At 39.7% G+C, this 25,175-nt stretch overlaps 1 protein-coding gene across 1 annotated transcript in view; it reads right to left on the bottom strand.

Annotated features, from left to right (window-relative positions):
• The window catches only part of ITGBL1 (integrin subunit beta like 1), an 803,636-nt gene that overhangs the window by 719,899 nt on the left and 58,562 nt on the right, over positions 1 to 25,175 (bottom strand). Inside the window, exon 2 of the mRNA XM_053707807.1 lies at positions 15,342 to 15,541. Coding sequence (XP_053563782.1) covers positions 15,342 to 15,541 — 200 coding nt within the window. The remainder of the gene's footprint in view (positions 1 to 15,341; positions 15,542 to 25,175) is intronic.

Below are 25,175 nucleotides of genomic sequence, written 5' to 3' on the forward strand. Positions count from 1 at the left end.
AATCTACACTGACAGCTGGACAAAACTAAAAAGTAGGCCATCAGCTGAATGACTGCCTATTAAAGCCTGCAAGCTACCTAAACATGGGGTCTTTGAAAGAGGTACTATACTCTAGAGGAATAGTGGTATTGCTCACTAGCATAGAGATGACTCCGTCCACCTTTGATATGGTCTCTCAGACCTGTAGGGTAGCAGCGGGTAAAGAATACACGGCTTGTAATTTAGCTACAGAACAAATCCCCAATTATATCAGGAATAGGGAAGGAGGTGGGTTGTTTTGCTGCACGCTTGAAATAACTGTCAAGTTGGCAAAAGCCTTGAGAGGATTGGGTCCTCCGTTATCTCCAAAGTACACAGTACTTCCCTTAAGAATGCATGGATATGCTCCAGCTTGAAATTATTGGACACATCTTCCCCTGCAGCATGCAGTGAAGTTCTTGAGAATCAAACAGTGAGTCTTTTTCTGAGGAGCCAAGGAAATATACAGGTCAATAAATATAGGAGATCCTTGGGAAAACGTATAGGGCTACCTACTGCAGCAGGTACCCCTTGTGTTCGGTGGGGGAGGCATAGCCACACCAATTATGAAAGGAGAATGGATATAATAAGTAAGAGTAGAGGAACATTTAGCAGGATTGAAAGATGAAACCACTCAGAACAAGTAGGCATCCCTTGTCTAGAATCTGCAATATGCTCAACACAAGTGTCACACAGCTGAGTAGCAGGGGACATATATAGACAATTTTGCACATAATATATACATTCAGAACAAAAACAAACACAGCCCACAGATCTGCTGTCAGTCCCCTCAGCTAAGGTTCCATGACCTAAAGATGCCCTTCTTAAGTCCAAGATAGGAAAAAAGAACAGGAATGGAAGAGGTAAAGTGTAAAAAACACAATATAGCACAATAAAGTACAGAGAAACTGAGTAGAGCATCCCTCAAAGTCACCAAACCCACACTAGCACACAGAATGCTTCAGAATACATTTTAATTTTACAACAGGGATTGCACAGAGCTCAGGAATGAAAATAATTTATTATTTAAATAAATGTTGTTGCTTTTATGTGTGTATATCATTCTCACCACCTCTAGGAAAGCCAGGGGAAACAAACTGCAATGTATCTAAGATGGCCACCACACCGAGGAAAAGGGGAGGGAATACTCATCATGCATTTTTTTCCAGGCTAAATTAACCCCTGTCTGCACATAAAGGCTTTCCTTAAATGTTTGCACGTGCATTTATAGCTAAAAACATTGAAATGAGATGACAAGTGTCTAACGCTGCCTTCTGTTATTAGCTGAATGCATTGCTATGTGCCAATGCTGGTAACAGGGTTAAATAAAGGGGCAGTTCTTTACAATTGCAAGAAATAGTGCCAAGGTGTTTGTAAAGCAATAGTTACCCCCAATCTGTGTTCCCTCTAAGGGCAGGTTTGTGAGTGGCCCAGTGGGGAAACAGTTAATTAGAGCAATCAGCAAACACTATACAATGGAAACTGCAAGGTGTGGTTCCCTTATTAACTGTTTCACTGCTGGGTCACTAAAAAAATTGACCTTAGATGGAACACTGCCCCCAAGCTATGTGAACCTACAATATAGTTTTTAATATAATAGCCAGTGGGTCGTGGAAGGTGTAATATATTTTCCTTCCTCTGCTATGCTTACCACAGCTGCAAGAGACTGCATCCAGTATCAGGGTACATCCAAGGCAATGCAAACACATTGCAAAGGATATCACAAAGAGCAGCACACTGTAGACCAGGTGATGGGCAAATAAATCCACATTTCACCTGGAAGGCCTTTGACATCTCCACACTAGAAGAATATTCTTACTGCCTGGCTGAACTTTTGTCATTCCCTTTAGCCTTCAAAGGCACTTTAAGGTGGAAGTTGGGCATCAGATCAGTTAGAAAAACCCTATCAACTACAGGAAGATCAAACATCAGAGTTCACCTCAATCTGTGGAGGCAAATAAAAAACTTTCTGTGGTGTGGGAAAAGATAGTAGGAAAGCTCAAAGCTTTGTAGTGTGGAGTTGGTTTTCCTCCTTCTGGTCAGCTCAACAGTAAGTGCTTAGTGATTGAAAGCTACTCATTTTACTGTCATCTGCATGGCTTAAAAAACCCCAACATCAATCAATTAGCTTAATCAGAGCTGAATTCAACCTTTGCTTTACTGTGATCTCATGGAATTTTACTGAAATCTTTTGAGATTTCATATTAAAAGTGTCTGTGCCTGCACATGCCAGATGTTCATTCCTTTGCAAGTCCAGGGACATGCATCCTGATTGTCTGCTTAAAGTCTCTTTCTGATGGGATGTAGCTACAGAGGACATTCTGAGGTAAAAATATGTCGCTTTTTTACCTTTTCAGGTGATATACTCATCTAGTCAGCTTTACACAGATATGCTGCATCACTTACAAGTAATTTAACATTTTGTGTCATGTCCCTTTAATTGGGTAATTTCAGGATCTTATCTACTCGGAGCAGCATTTAATATAAATCTATAAATCTTTCCTCTTAGGCAGAATTTTTTCATTAAGACTTAACTCATCTTGCATGGTGAAGAGGAATTTTTAAGTGACAGCCTAATTAGAAGTCACCACGCCACTTGTTTAAAGTTACCTACTAAAACTGAAACAGCTGACTCTGCATTCACTACTTCACTGACAAAGTACCCTATATGTCAATAATCGACCTAGGCTGTAGGTTGTGCCTTTTAACCACTTCAATGCACGGGCTGTGCGTGAATGACGAGACCTTTTCGTCATGCAGGGAGATTTTCGATCAAATGCTGCTTTCATCAATCCACTGCACTACAGGCCAGGGATTTTAGTGGTCTAGTGAGTGACATTCCCAGACATTATTGGAATGCCGGTGACATCACTACGCAACATAAGGGCAGAACCAGGAAGCTTAGTGTAGCTCCAAGGAAACGTAGCAGCTACCCCTCATTTGAAAGAGAATCACTTGCTTTTTTTGGAGCAGTACTACAAAGAAGATGTTTAAAATTAAAGTGAAAAAAACACGCATCTCACCATCAGAAAAATACAAACAGGGATTGAGTAACACACCAATTTTTAATAATATCCCTAGACTAGACTACAATCAAAGAACAATCAGCATAATTTTTAATTATATCACAATCATATCCAATCCTGGATAATCAAAACTTGTTGATATCACTACTGTATTGAAGGTACAAAACTGTATCAAAGGTACAAAACTGCATACCTGAAACAATCAGAGGTGCCAGCCTTATTCAATAGAACAGTATATTATAGTCAAATTCATAAATCTATGATGTACTGTATATTAGATCACCTATATACATACATGTGCCTGATGTTGTATAATCCATCCCATATTTAGATTCAATTAGATTTAGATTTCAGTTTGGACACTATCCCGACATATATCCCCGAGCTTCCAAGGATACACAAATCATCTTCAATATATCATATTTCACAGAAAACATTGCAGGTCAAAATGAACATTAAGCCCCTTAGGAACCAGAGTGTCAAGTGTGAAAATCCATCGACTCTCCCTCTGTAGTAGCACCCTACCTCTATCACCACCCCTTGTAAGGGGTGGGACATGATCTTTTTGTGTTTCGCCTGCAGAAAGTGTCTGGCTACCGGTTGGTCGGATTTGCCATTCTCCATTGCTGCCCTAATGGCCGACCTATGGTTGGCCATTCTGGTGCGGGCATCATCCTGTGTCTTGCCGACATAGAATTTGTCACATGGGCAGTGGATCATGTATATGATGTAATTCGTAGTACATGTGACTCTATGTTTAATTGTAAATTTTCTATTGGTCCACAGATGTGTGAAAAATTTACTCTGGGTCATCCCACTGCATGTGGTGCATCCACTACACCGAAAGCACCCATTTTTGGTGGTGTCTAACCATGTTTTAGATTTGTAGCTCAGTCTGTTATCGGGTCGCATCAGATGATCTCTTAAGGAGGCCGCCCTCCTATAACCAACAATCAGTAAGTCCATGGACTCGCAAGGTAGTCTTTTATCAGTTGCAATGATATCCCAATGCTCTCGTAATATATTCGGTAGAGAAACCTTATCCGGAGTGAAGGTGGTCGTCAGTATCAGCCGTTCCCTAGGTGGTGCCTCAGGTACCATTTTCTTTAGAGCCTCGTTCTGTGAAATAGTATTCGCTTCCAGAAAAGCCATGTTCAGATGTTGTCTATTATAGCCTCGCTGTTCAAATTTCATCCTCATCTCTTCAAGTTGTAATGATTTATTCTCTTGGTCACTATTATTTCGTGTTACCCGCTTGAACTGTGACAAAAATGGTGGGTGACAACTTGTTCCTTGGAGGATTGAATTCCTATCCGTGGGTTTTTGGTATAGTGTAGTCTTCAGTCCATCACCAGATCTGTATATCCTTAAAGTCTACCAAATACATTTAAGTCTACACCACATCAGTAACATTTTTGTCTATCAGTAACCATTGCAGTGGTTTTGTGCTCTGTGCTTTTAAATTTATGTTACAATTGTTGTTTTTATTTTCACATTTTTTGTTTGACTTGGTGACTCTTTTGAACCTCCAGGGCCTCTGTACATACTCTTGCGCATGCGCAGTTGCGCTAGGAGGACGCCACAGGCACTGGCAGGATCGCAACCAGGTAAACACTTAAATAGTTCACTATATCACTTGTCTTGTAAGGTCTGAAACGGGGGTGACCCCGAAAACGTTCATCTTAGTAAAGCTATTATACTAAATATACGGAGAGTGCCTTTCTTATTTTTCATATATATATATATATATATATATATATATATATATATATATATATATATATATATATATATATATATATATATATATATGAATTTTGTTTGTATAGTCAGGTGATCACTATGGTAAAGAAAAAAACAAGTGTTTTTATTTTTGTTTTGCACAATGGAGCTTCTCTAACCTATATTATAACCCCCAAAAGCCTGTATGGGCCCCTATTAAACATGTGGATACCCTTGATGATAATTTAGTAAGGTGGTCACAGTAGCCCGCCGCTCCTTAACTCGTCTGCCGCCTCTGAGGCGGCAGATAGCAATCTGCCTGATTGCATACGATCGGGTTGATTGACACCCCCTGCTAGCGGCCGATACTGCAGAGGGCGGCATTGCACATTCAGTCCACCAGAACTGCTTGTGCAATGATAAATATCGGCATTTATCGATGTCTTGTGGATATGATCGCTACAGCGGATCATGTCACCAGACACATGCCCCTCTGAGTTAGTTACAAAAATATCTTTTTACACACAAGCGTTGCACAGTATTTAAATTTTCATTACAGGTGGTAATTTCAACAGGCAAAAATCACCTGTTTCAAATAACATAATACAATACAAAAAAACAAAACCCAAAAACATAATCAATGTAAAGGAGACTGTTGTAAACAGTTTAACAGACTCCAGACAGAAAAATGGATCATTAAGAGAAAATGTTACAATACAATGTGCCTTTAATATATAGCCAGAACATGGCGATTAAAGGATAAACAGACAGACAGATAAAATCTCTATCTGTGAGCTTGTTGATATAACATACCAATTAATTATTTTCATACTTAAAGGGAAAATATTTATTTTAAAAAGTAAATGAGGCGTATAAACTGGATAATGATTTTTTTTTTTTTTTGTCATGAGTGTTCTGTATCCTTGACTCCAGTTCTGCTAAAATGCTATTTTCCTACCAAGCCCCATACTGGAATGTATTTTAGTTGCCCCTTTCCTTACAGAATTCCTGTAACATTCTGGCTGATCTAATTGTGGTTTTTGGCATCCAAAATGGACACGTTGGTGTGAAATTGGTTAGAAGTTTTCAGTCCACATGCCTAGGGCTCCCTTCCCCCGCATCTCCTAAAAACTTGTTTTAGGGAAGAGATGAAAATTCTTTCCACATCCACCCACCCTCTGGAACAGCTATAATAACCGTCCCCTCCAGCACTAATAACACTTTTTCAGGCTGCACGCTGGAAAGCTGAGGTGAAAAGTTTACCTTCTATGTGAAGAAAACTAATTCAATTTGTTTATCTGCTTGTAACATCTTACAAAAAAATCTTCCCCCTGGGTAAAGATCTTACTACCTGGACAACTATAAGGGATTCTCTCTGGAGGGTGTATAAAAAAATATAACACATTCAACAGAGTTTTAGGCATTTACAGCTACAAAGAGTTTCAGAAGTTTTCAACTCAACAGATAAACTTTTTAAAACTCTAGTTATAATATTTTCCTAACAAGCTTTGCCTTGTATATACAAGCACAAATATGCACGCCTGTGGAGGTTTGCATGCTTTGGTGACATTTATACATTTTACTTCTTGGTAGATCTAATTGCAGGATACATGTGAACACAGAGTGTACTACTGTAAATATTGTTCTTGTGGGATAGAAATAATTTAAAATATAAGCCAAGATTAAGAGTAAACAAATTAACATCTTGTTTGCTGTAATTGTTTTTTTATAGCCATACTCCACCCACTACCTGCCTCATTTGGGGGAGCCAGTCTATGCTTGAGTCTGCATACAAAAAGACTAGTTTGGGTCATATTGTTACTATAGAGTGCATTGGTTTGCAGTTGTTATCAGTCAAAGCCAATTAGGGGATATGTAGCAGGGTTAGCCTTGTCTACAGTATGCCTTTTCAGTTCTGGGAAGTAGAAAAGCCACAAATTTCAGGGCTATATTAAATGAAAAGGGGCAAAATAAATCATGCGAAGTTACTATGCATAACAAAACATTTTATATTAAAATCTCAATGTGTTCACTGTCACTTTAATAAATGCTAAGTGTTTATCACTGCAAAATTATAATTACCTTTATATGTTCAGCTAAAGCAATATAAGCATCTCTTTATAATTATAATTATACTAGCAGTATGCTGTGTGGGCAAAAACAAACCTGCTTATCAACTAAAGCAATTTTGTAATTTGCATTCTTGGTTTCCCTTGCTGTGGCCAATCAATGGCTGCTCTTATAATGTGAAATTTAAGAATCACTATAGCATTCTATACACAGACAATATCAGGATAACTGTAATATGCAATACAGGCCACAAGTACATCTGAAAGAATACTGAACAAATAGCTATTGCCAAGAAAATTACAGAAAAGTGGGCATTCTCCCCTTGTATTTCCTTTGATCTGTATTACCTGATGGAGTAAATTTCAACTTGTTAAATATGGTTATGTTACATTTACTTTGATATTTGCAATAGCTACTTTTTCCTACTAAATCCACCACCTATACTGATATTATGAATTCTGCAGCATTCTTTGAACAACAGCTAAGTAGGCATTGGCAAGTGGCAGCATTAGAAATCAACCTTCCAGTGGGAGTTCCTGGGGCTGCTGGAATATAATTAACAATTATTAACTACATGCCTGAGCACACTGTCCTTTAGAGCATTCTGCAGGGGATCAGAAAGTAATCATTTATATTTAGCCAATGAAATGCTCTGAGAAATAAAATGTAATTTTTAAATGTTTTGGCTTCATGCGTCTCCTCCTTTTCAACATTAGAAAAAAAAGGAATAGGGGGATAATTGGGCTAAAGTATAATGCTACCAAACAAGTCCCACAGCGTGCGGCAAGCATCACTATTGATACTAGAAGTACAGCGCTAAAGGTCACCCAATCCTACTCAAACAGTCCGTAGTGCTGTAGCTGTGGCAGATCACTCCGCAGAATATCCCAAAAGAGCAAGAAAAAGCAGGCACTGCTAAGTGGCCTATGCATCAAATGTCCTGCAGACCTGATCTGACAGTGCGGATCCGGTCCGCAAGACCTTGCTGAATGCGGAGGTCTTGCTGCTGGTGCAACGCCGCCCCCTGCAGACTCGCGGCCAATCAGCCGCCAGCAGGGAGGTGTCAATCAACCCGATCGTACTCAATCGGGTTGAATTGTGGCGATTTCTGTGCGCCTGCTCAGAGTATGCGGACAGGGTTAGACCGCTGCTTCATAACTGCTGTTTCTGGCGAGTCTGAAGACACGGGCCCACATACGGAGCTTGATAAATGGGCCTCTTGGTGTGAAAAATAAAATCATCCATTTATTAAACATCCATTAAAAATATATCCAATTTGTAATGGATGTTTAATAAATTGTATAATACTACCTACTACTGCTCTGGAAGGTATGTAGACACTCACTCAAAATGGGAAGAGAAAACAGTAAAAAAAATACAATGGATGTAGTACAAATACATTTAGATTATTCCAAATTATACCAACATTGGTTAATTTGCTTTAATAAGTCAGTACACACAGATTTTCACAATAGCAGATGCAGTTTCTATCATATCATAAAATATATAAACAGTGAGTAAGCCAAAAAGGGCGCTTATGCTACAACACACAATCAAACTTTTTGCACAATGGATCATTGATAAAAAAAAAAGGAATTCTGCTTAGACATGAGGCAGATGCTCACAACCTTATATGATTCAGAACACACAAAAACTGAATCTTGAAATATGCCTTAAAGCCATACACTATATTTTTTACAATATGCTACAACCATGCCTAACCATATATAAGTATGGGTGATCAGAACCAATGCTGGGCATCATATAACAAGTCAGGCAAGGCCAAAACTGACAACAATTTAGCTACACAAGATGTCTATGCAGATTTGCATTCCGTAAAAAAGAAAAAATATACATAAACCCAATAGTTATGTAACTATACATAAAACTAAATATCATAAATCAGTTTTGGTAGCCTGCAAAGAATCAAATTAAGAACATTCATTGTACCAATTTGAATGAATTAATTCCTCTGCAGCTAAAAACCTTGTAATAGCGAAGGTAAAAGATGGACCTACTAAGATGTATGTACAATTTACTATTAAGAATCTTTGAAAACTGGCTGAAAAGTATAGTTTCAAAATACCTTTTATAAACTCTCTAGTTCTTTTCTTCTGTTATGTGTGATCAGTCCACGGGTCATCATTACTTCTGGGATATAACTCCTCCCCAACAGGAAATGCAAGAGGATTCACCCAGCAGAGCTGCATATAGCTCCTCCCCTCTACGTCACCCCCAGTCATTCTCTTGCACCCAACGACTAGATAGGATGTGTGAGAGGACTATGGTGATTATACTTAGTTTTTATAACTTCAATCAAAAGTTTGTTATTTTACAATAGCACCGGAGCGTGTTATTGCCTCTCTGGCAGAGTTTGAAGAAGAATCTACCAGAGTTTTTACTATGATTTTAACCGGAGTAGTTAAGATCATATTGCTGTTTCTCGGCCATCTGAGGGAGGTAAAAGCTTCAGATCAGGGGACAGCGGGCAGATGAATCTGCATTGAGGTATGTAGCAGTTTTTATTTTCTGAATGGAATTGATGAGAAAATCCTGCCATACCGTTATAATGACATGTATGTATACTCTACACTTCAGTATTCTGGGGATGGTATTTCACTGGAATTACTCTGTTAAAAGTACATTAAACCTTTTAATAGGTATTTATTATGTTAAACGTTTTTGCTGGAATGTAGAATCGTTTGCATTTTCTGAGGTACTGAGTGAATAAATGTTTGGGCATTATTTTTCCACTTGGCAGTTGCTTGTTTTAATTGTGACAGTTTCGTTTCTCTCTCACTGCTGTGTGTGAGGGGGAGGGGCCGTTTTTGGCGCTCTTTGCTACGCATCAAAAATTTCCAGTCAGTTACTCTTGTATTTCCTGCATGATCCGGTTCATCTCTAACAGAACTCAGGGGTCTTCAAACTTCTTTGGAGGGAGGTAGATTCTCTCAGCAGAGCTGTGAGACTTATATATTGACTGTGATTAAAAACGTTGCTCTGTAATTTTTATGTTTCAAATTTAATTATTGTTACTTTACTAATGGGAACAAACCTTTGCTAAAAGTTGTGTTGTTTTTAAGGATTGATGCTATAACTGTTTTTCAGTTCATTATTTCAACTGTCATTTAATCGTTTAGTGCTTCTTTGAGGCACAGTACGTTTTTGTTAAATAAGATTGTAACCAAGTTGCAAGTTTATTGCTAGTGTGTTAAACATGTCTGATTCAGAGGAAGATACCTGTGTCATTTGTTCCAATGCCAAGGTGGAGCCCAATAGAAATTTATGTACTAACTGTATTGATGCTACTTTAAATAAAAGCCAATCTGTACAAATTGAACAAATTTCACCAAACAGCGAGGGGAGAGTTATGCCGACTAACTCGCCTCACGTGTCAGTACCTACATCTCCCGCCCGGGAGGTGCGTGATATTGTGGCGCCTAGTACATCTGGGCGGCCATTACAGATAACATTACAAGATATGGCTACTGTTATGACTGAAGTTTTGGCTAAATTACCAGAACTAAGAGGCAAGCGTGATCACTCTGGGGTGAGAACAGAGTGCGCTGATAATACTAGGGCCATGTCTGATACTGCGTCACAGCTTGCAGAGCATGAGGACGGAGAGCTTCATTCTGTGGGTGACGGTTCTGATCCAAACAGATTGGATTCAGATATTTCAAATTTTAAATTTAAATTGGAGAACCTCCGTGTATTACTAGGGGAGGTTTTAGCGGCTCTTAATGATTGTAACACTGTTGCAATACCAGAGAAATTGTGTAGGTTGGATAAATACTTTGCGGTACCGGCGAGTACTGACGTTTTTCCTATACCTAAGAGACTAACTGAAATTGTTACTAAGGAGTGGGATAGACCCGGTGTGCCGTTCTCACCCCGTCCAATATTTAGAAAGATGTTTCCAATAGACGCCACCACACGGGACTTATGGCAAACGGTCCCTAAGGTGGAGGGAGCAGTTTCTACTTTAGCTAAGCGTACCACTATCCCGGTGGAGGATAGCTGTGCTTTTTCAGATCCAATGGATAAAAAATTAGAGGGTTACCTTAAGAAAATGTTTGTTCAACAAGGTTTTATATTGCAACCCCTTGCATGCATCGCGCCGATTACGGCTGCGGCAGCATTTTGGATTGAGTCTCTGGAAGAGAACCTTAGTTCAGCTACGCTGGACGACATTACGGACAGGCTTAGAGTCCTTAAACTAGCTAATTCATTCATTTCAGAGGCCGTAGTACATTTAACCAAACTTACGGCTAAGAACTCAGGATTCGCCATTCAGGCACGTAGGGCGCTGTGGCTAAAATCCTGGTCAGCTGATGTAACTTCTAAGTCCAAATTACTTAATATACCTTTCAAGGGGCAAACTTTATTTGGGCCCGGTTTGAAAGAAATTATCGCTGACATTACAGGAGGTAAGGGCCACGCCCTTCCTCAAGACAAAGCCAAAGCTAAGGCTAGACAGTCTAATTTTCGTCCCTTTCGGAATTTCAAAGCAGGAGCAGCACCAACTTCCACTGCACCAAAACAGGAAGGAGCTGTTGCTCGTTACAGACAAGGCTGGAAACCTAACCAGTCCTGGAACAAGGGCAAGCAGGCCAGGAAACCTGCTGCTGCCCCAAAGACAGCATGAACCGAGTGCCCCCGATCCGGGACCGGATCTAGTGGGGGGCAGACTCTCTCTCTTCGCCCAGGCTTGGGCAAGAGATGTTCAGGATCCCTGGGCGCTAGAGATCATATCTCAGGGATACCTTCTAGACTTCAAATTCTCTCCCCCAAGAGGGAGATTTCATCTGTCAAGGTTATCAACAAACCGGATAAAGAAAGAAGCGTTTCTACGCTGTGTACAAGATCTGTTATTAATGGGAGTGATCCATCCGGTTCTGCGGTCGGAACAAGGACAGGGGTTTTACTCAAACCTGTTTGTGGTTCCCAAAAAAGAGGGAACTTTCAGGCCAATCTTGGATTTAAAGATCCTAAACAAATTCCTAAGAGTTCCATCGTTCAAAATGGAAACTATTCGGACAATCTTACCCATGATCCAAAAGGGTCAGTACATGACCACAGTGGATTTAAAGGATGCTTACCTTCACATACCGATTCACAAAGATCATTACCGGTATCTAAGGTTTGCCTTCTTAGACAGGCATTACCAGTTTGTAGCTCTTCCATTCGGATTGGCTACGGCTCCAAGAATCTTCACAAAGGTTCTGGGTGCCCTTCTGGCGGTACTAAGACCGCGAGGAATTTCGGTAGCTCCGTACCTAGACGACATTCTGATACAAGCTTCAAGCTTTCAAACTGCCAAGTCTCATACAGAGTTAGTTCTGGCATTTCTAAGGTCGCATGGATGGAAAGTGAACGAAAAGAAGAGTTCTCTCTTTCCTCTCACAAGAGTTCCATTCTTGGGGACTCTTATAGATTCTGTAGAAATGAAGATTTATCTGACAGAAGACAGATTAACAAAGCTTCTAAATGCATGCCGTGTCCTTCATTCCATTCAACTCCCGTCAGTAGCTCAATGCATGGAGGTGATCGGCTTAATGGTAGCAGCAATGGACATAGTACCCTTTGCACGCCTACATCTCAGACCGCTGCAATTGTGCATGCTGAGTCAGTGGAATGGGGATTACTCAGACTTGTCCCCTACTCTGAATCTGGATCAAGAGACCAGAAACTCTCTTCTATGGTGGCTTTCTCGGCCACATCTGTCCAGGGGGATGCCATTCAGCAGGCCGGACTGGACAATTGTAACAACAGACGCCAGCCTACTAGGTTGGGGCGCTGTCTGGAATTCTCTGAAGGCTCAGGGACAATGGAATCAGGAGGAAAGTCTCCTGCCAATAAACATTCTGGAATTGAGAGCAGTTCTCAATGCCCTTCTGGCTTGGCCCCAGTTAAAAACTCGGGGGTTCATCAGGTTTCAGTCGGACAACATCACGACTGTAGCTTACATCAACCATCAAGGAGGGACAAGAAGCTCCCTAGCAATGATGGAAGTATCAAAGATAATTCGCTGGGCAGAGTCTCACTCTTGCCACCTGTCAGCAATCCACATCCCGGGAGTGGAGAACTGGGAGGCGGATTTCTTGAGTCGCCAGACTTTTCATCCGGGGGAGTGGGAACTTCATCCGGAGGTCTTTGCCCAAATACTTCGACGTTGGGGCAAACCAGAGATAGATCTCATGGCGTCTCGCCAGAACGCCAAACTTCCTCGCTACGGGTCCAGATCCAGGGATCCGGGAGCGGTTCTGATAGATGCTTTGACAGCACCTTGGATCTTCGGGATGGCTTATGTGTTTCCACCCTTCCCGCTGCTTCCTCGATTGATTGCCAAAATCAAACAGGAGAGAGCATCAGTGATTCTAATAGCGCCTGCATGGCCACGCAGGACTTGGTATGCAGATCTAGTGGACATGTCATCCTGTCCGCCTTGGTCTCTACCTCTAAGACAGGACCTTCTGATACAGGGTCCATTCAAACATCAAAATCTAACTTCTCTGAAGCTGACTGCTTGGAAGTTGAACGCTTGATTTTATCAAAACGTGGTTTTTCTGAGTCGGTTATTGATACCCTGATACAGGCTAGGAAACCTGTTACCAGAAGGATTTACCATAAGATATGGCGTAAATACCTATACTGGTGCGAATCCAAAGGTTACTCCTGGAGTAAGGTTAGGATTCCTAGGATATTGTCCTTTCTACAAGAAGGTTTAGAAAAGGGTTTATCGGCTAGCTCATTAAAGGGACAGATCTCAGCTCTGTCCATCTTGTTACACAGGCGTCTGTCAGAAAATCCAGACGTCCAGGCCTTTTGTCAGGCTTTAGCTAGGATCAAGCCTGTGTTTAAAACTGTTGCTCCGCCATGGAGTCTAAACCTTGTTCTTAACGTTCTACAAGGAGTTCCGTTTGAACCCCTTCATTCCATTGATATAAAGTTGTTATCTTGGAAAGTGTTATTTTTGATGGCGATTTCTTCGGCTCGGAGAGTCTCTGAGTTATCAGCTTTACATTGTGATTCTCCTTATTTGATTTTTCATTCAGATAAGGTAGTTCTGCGTACAAAACCTGGGTTCTTACCTAAGGTAGTCACTAACAGGAACATCAATCAAGAGATCGTGGTGCCTTCCCTGTGCCCGAATCCTTCTTCAAAGAAGGAACGTCTTCTACACAATCTGGATGTAGTTCGTGCCCTCAAGTTCTACTTGCAGGCAACTAAGGATTTTCGACAAACGTCTTCCCTGTTTGTCGTGTACTCTGGTCAGAGGAGAGGTCATAAGGCTTCGGCTACCTCTCTCTCCTTCTGGCTTCGTAGCATAATTCGTTTAGCCTATGAGACTGCTGGACAGCAGCCTCCTGAAAGAATTACAGCTCATTCTACTAGAGCTGTGGCTTCCACTTGGGCCTTTAAGAATGAGGCCTCTGTTGAACAGATTTGCAAGGCTGCAACTTGGTCTTCGCTTCATACTTTTTCCAAATTTTACAAATTTGACACTTTTGCTTCTTCGGAGGCTATTTTTGGGAGAAAGGTTCTTCAGGCAGTGGTTCCTTCTGTATAATGAGCCTGCCTATCCCTCCCGTCATCCGTGTACTTTGGTATTGGTATCCCAGAAGTAATGATGACCCGTGGACTGATCACACATAACAGAAGAAAACATAATTTATGCTTACCTGATAAATTCCTTTCTTCTGTTGTGTGATCAGTCCACGGCCCGCCCTGTTGTTTAAGGCAGGTAAATACCTTTTAAATTATACTCCAGTCACCACTTCACCCTTGGTTTCTCCTTTCTCGTTGATTCTTGGTCGAATGACTGGGGGTGACGTAGAGGGGAGGAGCTATATGCAGCTCTGCTGGGTGAATCCTCTTGCATTTCCTGTTGGGGAGGAGTTATATCCCAGAAGTAATGATGACCCGTGGACTGATCACACAACAGAAGAAAGGAATTTATCAGGTAAGCATAAATTATGTTTTTGAAATGGCCTACGTGTTTTTGTACCCACAACACTTAACTTTTGGAAAGTCTGAGTACAAGGCGGGATTGGCCTACCAGGATACCAATAGATTTCCTGGTGGGCTGCAGCAGCTGGGGCTGGAAAGCTACAATTTAAAGGGGTGATTAATAGATGCAACTGGGTAGTAGAGTGTGTATAACAACAATCTGGCACTTTTTTTAATATAATTCTGATATAAAATATTGAGGAAAGGAGTATCCCAGTTATCCCCTTTGAGAAAAATGGGATGTGCGCATTATGCAGAGTTAACATAAATTTTCCAGGGCTGCTTTTTATTCCCAGTTCCGCCCTGTCCCATAACAGAATGACCCAAAGCTGTCCTCTGTATTTTTAATTGATCCATTACTTATTTGTTTGATCAACGGTAGCTGAATAGTCAAGACAGTTTAGCAGTTTGAGTGATATTTGGGTCTATGTAGCAACATGTGTTTAATAAATCTGAAACATGTTAAATTGACGGTAATTTAAGAACTTATACCTGCACACACTTGTCCATCATAGGTGTGGCATACCCAGTCATGGCACTCGCATAATGGTCCGTAGTACTTTCCAGGTTCTTTTACTTCACACAAACAGATCCCACAATCACATTTGCCCCTGCCACTGCATATTAAACCGTCTGGTGTCCTACAACGTTTTTCTGATGCAGCAGGATTCAGTTTGCATGTCGATGAACCCCTGCAGAGGGCACAGGGAAAAATAATAATAATTAGTCCATAACTTGTGATTCCAATAAATTTTAAGTGAAATTCAAAAACCAGTGTAAGGTCAAATAAAAGCAGAAAAAAACAATAACTTTTAAATATATCATTTAAAAAAAACATCTGCATATCATTAACAAATTCTATTCATAAGTCAGATTTGTTATCAACAATGGTAGTTTTATTGTTTAAAAAATTAGCTGCTAACCTGTAAAAAAGATATTACATGCTCCTTTATTGAGTAATGTCATTCTATATTCATATAATGAATTTTAGTTCTGTTTTCAAGATAATATTTCTTTCTACTTTACATAATACAGTTTCATGAAAATATAAGTAACCAATGTTTTCTCTGTAGAAAAGCTATGTAAATAGGAGACAATAGCATTGATTAATCTCCCAGTGGGGGTACGAGGGAGAGAGAGATTTTGTATGCAAAATAGCTGCTTGTGTTTATTCAATCCCCAGCCATAATTAGCATTTCAACACCTAACATTCACCAAGATTACAAGTTGTGCGCTAAACCGGGTGCGTAAATAACGCAAAATGAGAGGTATCACACTCCTCATATCACTGCCATTACAAGTTACTGAAAAACCTTCTTTTGTTGTGCGGTATGGTGCATTAACCTCTTAAGGACATATAACGGAATTTTTCCGCCATAAAACAATTGAGCAAACTGAAAGCTGTGTCCTTAAAGGGTTAAGCTCCATATCGCACAAAACCCAAGGCCTGACTTAATGTGCTCGAGCACGTTTTCCCCCATAGACATCAATGGAGAAAAAATGTTAAAAAAAACTAACACCTGCGATCGCGGAATGGTGATCTCCGTAACACAATCCCCATCGATGTCTTTGGGGAAAAGAAAGTTATGTAAAAACCTAACACCCGAACATAAAACCCCAGTCTAAATACCCCTAATCCGCCGTCCCCCGACATCGCCAACACTAAATAAAGTGATTAACCCCTAAACCGCCGCCCCCTGCATCGCTAACACCTAAATAAACCTATTAACCTCTAAAACGCCGTCCCCCACATCTCTACTACTATAATAAACCTATTAACCCCTAAACCGCTAGCCCCTCACATCGCTTCTAATAAAATAAACCCATTAACCCCCTAAACCGCCATCCCCCACAATGCAATAAACCTAATTAAACTATTAAACCCTCAAAACTGCCATCCCCCCACATCGCAAATAACTAATTTAATCACTAAGCCATCTAACCTAACACCCCCCAAATTAACCCCAATTACATAAAATTCTAAGTTACTAAAAAAAATACTAAGTAAAATAAAAAACCCTAACATTACTTAAAAAAACCCTAAGATTAAATTAAATAAATCTAAAATTACAAAAAATAAAAAAGTCTAACAGTACAGGAAAATAAACCAAATTATCAAAAAATAAAAAAAATAAATCTAATCTAATACCCCTATTAAAAAGCCCCCCCAAAATAAAAACACCCCCTAATCTAACACTAATTTGTGTGTGTTTGTGCTTTTGGGTGCACACCCTAATGCAATAGGATGCACACACCTACCGTATGTCCACAGTATGGCGGCTATTGGTATCTTAGTGTTAGATTAGGGGGTGTTTTTATTTTTATAGGGGTATTAGGATTAGGTTAAAAAAAATATTTTTGATAATTTGGTTTATTTTTTTCTGTAATTTTAGTCTTATTTTTTGTAATTTTAGATTTATTTATTTTATTTTAATCAGGTTGGTTTTTTTTAAGTAATGTTAGGATTTTTTATTTTTAATTTAACATTTTTTATTTTATGTAATTGGAGTTAATTTAGGGGTTGTTAGGTTAAGGGGCTTAGTGATTAAATGAGTTATTTGTGTTGTGGTGGGATGGCGGTTTAGGGGTTGTGTAATTAGATTTATTGCATTGTGGGGGATGGCAGTTTAGGAGTTAATAGGTTTATTATAGTAGTAGCAATGGGGGGGGCAGCGGTTTAGGGGTCAATAGGTTTATTTTAGTAGTAGCGATGTGGGGGTCAGCGGTTTAAGGCTTATTAATAATAGGTTTATTTAGTGTTGGTGATGTGGGGGGTTGGCAGTTTAGGGGTTAATAGGTTTATTTAGTGTTGGCTTTGTGGGGGGTCGGCGGTTTAGGGGTTAATAGGTTTAATATAGTATTTGCGATGCAGGGGTGGCGGTTTAAGGTTAATAAGTAGTTTATGGGTGTTAGTGTACTTTGTAACATTTTAGTTATGAGTTTTGTAAAATATTATTGTTTTGCAAAATCCATAACTACTGGTCTCAGATAGCAGAAAGGATCGCTTTGGTATAGACTATAACGCTAGCATTATAGCCGGACCACACAACCTGTAGTACAGGCGCAATGAAAATCCTGCACTCAAAAGTCATTTTTTGAGTGCAGAATGGAGAGTTGTGTAAAGGTTGAAATGCTATGGTATAGCTTTACCGTCGCGACTTGTAATGCGGAAAACCTGCATATTCTGCTCGCAATGGCCAATTTTTCAGCTGTAGAACCGTACCGCAAAACTTGTAATTTTGCCAATAAATACTTGAAGGGGACTCCTCCCCTTTGTTATGGGCATTAGTAATAAATGCTATTTAAAATACAGGAATAAACATCAAGGAATAATTTCAAATAAATGTAACACTCTGCATTAGGCATAATAAGTCATTTGGAACACATTAAATTTTATGACACAGTGTCTCTTTAATTGATATTTTAGCCTTCTTAATTATCTGTTCATTTATTTATTTTTTTCTATTCTAAACTAATAGGATTTTCTTTTTTAATTAAAATATATATTTTAAATTATACAATTGCTCAAAAGAATGTTTAAAATGCCAATGTTTCTGACCTATAGGAGTGCTATGAAAAATCTATTTTGTATTCTATATCTGATAATCTTTTTTAGTCTATTTTAAGTGGCTTCAAGTGTGGTGGGCTTTTTGTGTTGCACTGCCATCTCCTATATTCAGAAGTATTTATTTGAAAGACTTACTGTGTTATTTCTGTATGTATCTCAAACAGTGGCATCTTTGCAATTTGGGCATTCATGGATGCTTTAGATTGTCAATCATCCTGCTCAGACATTTTAGCCGTCCTCAGTCAGTTGTCTTAGAGCTTAAAGGGACAGTATACACCAATTTTCACATAAATGCATGTAATAGACACTAATATAAAGAAGACTATGCACAGATACTGATCTGAAAACACAGTATTAAACCTTTTAAAAACTTACTTAGAAGCTACCAGTTTAGCATTGTTGATGAGGTAGTCTGGTACATCCACTGAAAGGGGCTGGGTAAACAAAAAGAGCAGACACTCCCCACCTCTCCCCCTTCCCTGCGTATGAAAAAAACAGATGACAACAACAGGCTCCTACAGGGATCTGTAAACGCGTGTATAGTACATCTGGCACTGTGGGGCTTGGTTAGGAGTCTTAAAATCAGCTAAATGATCTTTAAAAATAAGCAAAACTATACATTTTTATAAAAAAAACTACCAGATGGGCAATATAAATGGATCATCTACAAAACATTTATGCAAAGAAAAATCTAGTGTACAATTTACATGCTACCTTTCACACATATTAATGTGGTACATCTTTTGTGTAATTATATTTAGGTTATTTGTGTATATTTACTACTATCATAACTTGTTGCAGTATTGAACTAATTAATTTATTTTGCATTCTACACACTGTGAATGGGACACAAAGCTGACATGGCTAGTTCAGTTGTAGAACGTCACTCACATCAAATTTTATACTACTGCCTGTTAACAAGGAAGAAATAGCATGCAGTTTATTTTTACTTTATTCACCTGTCTATTGCATTAGGGTGTGCACACCCAAAAGCACAAACACACACACACACACATATATATATATATATATATATATATATTTACACTCCTCCTGTATTTGCACTCCCACTTCATAATGGTCAACAACCATGGTGTTTAATCAAAATAATCTGTATAAGTGCAATGAGGGACTGCACTCGCTGGATTTAGATTAAAAATAATCAGAGGAAAGGGTTGGGCTCACATCATTCGTGCAGCTGTGAGCTGCTTGTGCATTCTGGCACTGATGAGCATCCTGCAAATTCGGCTGGGTGGCAACCCTGGCCATGGGCCTACTAAGGGCATGGACCTAGAGCTACAGATACAATAGCTCCATACAATAATTTAGCCCTGCAAATAAACATACCACACCCAAACAACATACAAACACGCACACATACATACATACATACATACACTATAACACACATACACTATGCACATAAATACATACATATACATAGATTTATTTGCGTATGTATAATATCAAAAGCAATTTCAGTTTAAGGGACAAGATAGGGTAAGTGTTGACCTGCACAAGAGTTGAATTGAAACATATTACTTAACACATTATGCAGCGTTAATAATTATAAAATAAATATAAATACACAAAGCTTTCTGAATTTATTTCCTGTTCTGCTCACTGGGTAGGCTGCTAAAAGGCAGTGGCGTCAATACAATGTTGAGATGCATAGATTATTTTATTAGAGGCTGGCATTTGTGAACATTAGTGGGACTGGGGAAGTTGTAGACACACAATTTTCTTGCCCCTTGAGCCAGTGCTGCAATTTCAACAAATAGTTTTCCCGGCTGCTTTTGCTTGTTTGTACTTTGCTCCTCCCCTGCCCAATTTCACTATGAATGTTGTGGGTGTGCCGTGGGGCTTTCAAAGTTGCACTGCTAACCTAAACCTGCCTGCCTATCTGTGCTCACTGCTCAATGACGTGCGGGCCAGGGCTGTGCACTGACAGACTTTCATAGTTTGCGTGCCTAAACCTTTTCTTCAGTGATTTATTTTAGAGTGCTCTGTTTATCTTTCATTTGATGTTCTGCTGAGCCAGGGAGCAGCTCTAGGCATGAGCTTCATAATTAATTCAGTGCAGTTTACATATTTTGTATGTGTGTGTCTGAGTTTTTGTGTGTCTCAGTGTTTTTGTGTGTGTGTTTTTGTGTGTGTGTCTGAGTGTGTTTCCGAGTGTTTGTGTGTGCATCTGAGTATGTTTTTAAGTGTGTCTGAGTGTTTGTATGTGTGTTTGCCTGTGTTTTTGTGTGTGTCTGCTTTCTGGGGGGGTGACACCATGACTTACCGCACCGGGTGACACCAACCCTAGTGACGCCACTGCTAAAAGGGTTAAATATTAAACAACTTTGGGGGGGCGGAGCTACCAATGAAAGTGAGAGGACGTGTTCTGGCTTAGCTCTGTCCAAACATAGCATAAAACCTATAGTATATTGCTTATACCAATGGCACTACTTAATTAGAAAGACCCTTATTCTATAATTTAGCCACCAGGTCTGGCAAGAGATGGGTGCTGTGTACAAATTAAATTGACAAAGCGAAAAAGAAAAGAATACACTTATAGCACTCCAGGGTCATATTTTCTAATAGTAAACAAATGTGAGAGGTATCATATCTCTAACTAAATGTTAGAGAATGGAAATGGGAGAGACAAAACACAAAATTAAAATATAACTTTTATTGGGGTCAAGTAAAATTAGGATAATTATTATTTAACCGCTTTTGTGCGGTTAAATTCATGACAATAGCTATCTAGTCCTAACACTTTATCATAAGGTAAAAGGCAGTGTTGTTACAATATTTCAATCACAGTACTGATATTTAATACACTGTTGATTTCCGTCTCTCATACATTAAGAGCAATTTACTATAGATTATCTTATATCTTCAGTGTGTCACAACACTTGGAAGCAGAGATTGCCGGTTTAATTGATACACCGGCTAAGCAACAGGTGATATTAACACTTGCAATTAAAGAGACAGTACTCTAAACTTCCTTCCTGAGCCTATTGGTATCTTGCATGTATTACCAAGTTCAACTCAATTTCAACCTATTAATTTCACTTATTCTAGAGTGTAATAGTTACATAATAATTTCACTCACTATTGACTGGTAGATTCAGGTGTTATTTACATCACAGTAGCAAATACTTATTAGTACCTTGAACGCAACGTCAGACATTACGTTGATTACCCGGTAATCATATTTATTCACTACATTTGGTACCTAAGTGTGTTTTTAATATAGATATCCTAATTTTACTTGACCCCAATAAAAGTTATATTTTAATTTTGTGTTTTGTCTCTCCCATTTCCATTCTCTAACGTTTAGTTAGAGATAAGATACCTCTCACATTTGTTTATTATTATAAAATATGACCCTGTAGTGCTATATGTGTATTCTTTTCTTTTTCACTTTGTGAATAGCATAAAACCTAGTCTTTTACCCATTTACAGGGGTCTTTTATTTCTGGAATACCCATTGCACAACATAGCCTAATAGCAGAAAATGGTAAATAGCACTGGTGCGGGAGAGAACAACAGTTGCAGCCGGATAATTGAATTAGCATAACGTTTAAAAGCGAAAAAGGACACAGATAGGCAGAAGACACAGCTGACACGTTTCCTGCCTCAAGGGCAGTTCATCAGAGCTGGGAAACAAGCGTCACTAGCAGCTGTTAAATCCATACAGGGAGCAGCATATTCAACCAATCAGCAGACAATAATCTGTAGTATTTTAAATTTAACTAGTTCATTGCTTCTGTCAAGATACATAAATTCAAACAATAATAAATAAATACAAATAATATTATTCAACAACTGAAGTGCAAACTTATCTTAAAATTGATATACTGTAATGTTAATACAAAGTTAGTATATTGGCTAACCACTGGATAAATACAAAATGTTTTTAATAATGTATTTTAGAAATTCTATAGTAGCAAGAAAGCATCAATGCCAGCATTAGTGATAAATGAGTGTGAAAATTATCAGTATAAAAGTCAAATGCTATTTAGATAGATTTATACACGAAATTCAACACCATGCTAACATTAATGCAATCCTAGTTTCTAGTTCCTGGCAGACTGCTTCTCATTCTGTTTTGCATATGTAAATATGACCCTTGGGATAGTCTCCCTAAGGGTGATGGGGGAAACCAGACGTGGACTCCTCGCCCAATGTGCTTAGAGGGATATGGCTGCACCTCACTGACGAAGCCCAAAGGAGGCCGAAACGATCGTCTGGGGCTGTCATGTTCCTTGTTCAGAGGAGAATTGCCTGGTATTTCGGGGCTGGACTGACCATGTCGGCGGGATCAGACTGATATACTACAGGAAAGTTTTCCTCTGTGAAAAGCACAATTGGGCAGAAAGAAGCTACTACCAGGTGGCAACCGGGCCATAGAACAAGCTATTGATGCTGCTGTTCGTTCCTGGCAGACTGCTTCTCATTCTGTTTTGCATATGTAAATATGACCCTTGGGATAGTCTCCCTAAGGGTGATGGGGGAAACCAGACGTGGACTGCTTGCCCAATGTGCTTAGAGGGATATGGCTGCACCTCACTGACGAGGCCCAAAGGAGGCCGAAAGGATCGTCTGGGGTTGTCATGTTCCTTGTTCAGAGGAGAATTGCCTGGTATTTCGGGGCTGGACTGACCATGTCGGCGGGATCAGACTGATATACTACAGGAAAGTTTTCCTCTGTAAAAAGCACAATTGGGCAGAAAGAAGCTACTACCAGGTGGCAACCGGGTCATAGAACAAGCTATTGATGCTGCTGTTCGTTCCTGGCAGACTGCTTCTCATTCTGTTTTGCATTAATGCAATCATACCCCACAGAATTATCTAAATCTTTAGATTATTATTAACAAAAAAGAAGAAGAAAACACTAAAGAAATGTTAAAGAGATGGTACCTAAATTTTACTGTAATATGTGTAAAAGGGCCTAAAAATGATGTACAGTTATGTATTGTATGTAACTATATCCCCAGGCTATGTGAATCATGTGTACATGTTCTTGCTAATAGCCTGTGGGCTATGTGAGTGCAAATACCTATTTACATTTCAGTACTCTACCGTACTTACCCAGCTGCAGTAGACCTGCTTCCAGTAGAAGAGCCATTCTGTGTAGTATGCACTGACACTGGTTCTGAAGTAGGATACACCATCAAGACCAATAGGAGAAGGCTGCAGGAGGATTTCCAGCGATACGTGAGGCAGGCTAGTGACAAACTCCCAGAAGGAGATTTACTTTAACTGCCAGTTGTACTCCTGTACCCCTCTGTCCTATTCCCGGCTCCCTGGGGGGAATAATTGGTCTCACATTGGTATGAGAACCCATATCAATGACATGTACAACAGAACTTCAAGTGTATCATCATTCTTTGCTGGAGGCAAAAAATTGACTAAGAAATCATGGTAAAATTAATTGCATGAAATAAAACTCTCAAAAAGTTAATTTTACACATGCACTGAAAAAGAAAATGTATGATTACCTGATAAATTTATTTCTTTTTGGATATGATGGAATGCATAGGTTCAAACGGAACCCCTTGAAGAACTCTAAGAACTAAATTTAAACTCCAAGGAGGAGCAATTGGTCTAAATACAGGCCTGATTCTAGTCAGAGCCTGACAAAAAGATTGCACATCTGGAACATCTGCCAGACGCTTGTGTAACAAAATAGATAAAGCAGAAATCTGTCCCTTCAAGGAACTTGCTGACAACCCCTTCTCCAATCCCTCTTGGAGAAAAGACAAAATCCTGGGAATCCTAACCCTACTCCATGAGTAGCCCTTGGATTCACACCAAAAAAGATATTTACGCCATATCTTATGGTAAATTTTCCTAGTAACAGGCTTACGTGCCTGAATTAAAATATCTATGACCGAATCAGAAAATCCTCGCTTAGATAAAATTAAGCGTTCAATCTCCAAGCAGACAGCTGCAGAGAAACTAGATTTGGATGATGGAAGGGACCCTAAATGAGAAGGTCTCTCCTCAATGGGAGCTTCCACGGTGGCTGAGACGACATGTCCACCAGATCGGCATACCAAATCCTGCGAGGCCAAGCAGGGGCGAAGAGGATCACTGATGCCCTCTCCTGTTTGATCCGAGCAATCACCCGGGGAAGGAGAGCAAACAGAAGGAATACATAAGCTAGGCTGAAAGACCAAGGCACCGCCAAGGCATCTATCAGCTCCGCCTGGGGATCCCTGGACCTTGACCCGTATCTTGGAAGCTTGGCATTCTGACGAGATGCCATGAGATCCAACTCCAGCCTGCCCCATCTGAGAATCAGGCCGGAAAATACCTCCAGATGGAGTTCCCATCCCTGGGATGTAGATCGCTGACAGGTGGCAAGAGTGAGACTCCGCCCACTGTATTATCTTGACTACTTCTGTCATCGCTAAGGAACTCCTTGTTCCTCCCTGATGATTGATGTAAGCTACTGTTGTTATGTTGTCCATCTGGAATCTGATAAATTGGGCCGAAACCAACTGAGGCCAAGCCTGGAGCTCATTGAATATTGCTCTAAACTCTAGGATCTTGAAAGCACATCCCCTGGGATAGATGATCTAGCGACTACCACCATTGTCTCCTTATCTAGATTTATTCAAAAAGACAAATCTGTATAATCTCCATTCCACTGCCTGAGCATGCTTAATTGCAGAGGCCTGAGATGAAAACAAGCAAACGGAATGATGTCCATTGCTGCCACCATCAATCCAATTACCTCCATGCACTGATCCACTGAC

This window comes from Bombina bombina, chromosome 3 (genome assembly GCF_027579735.1).
Source record: "Bombina bombina isolate aBomBom1 chromosome 3, aBomBom1.pri, whole genome shotgun sequence".
NCBI classification, from domain to species: Eukaryota; Metazoa; Chordata; class Amphibia; order Anura; family Bombinatoridae; genus Bombina; species Bombina bombina.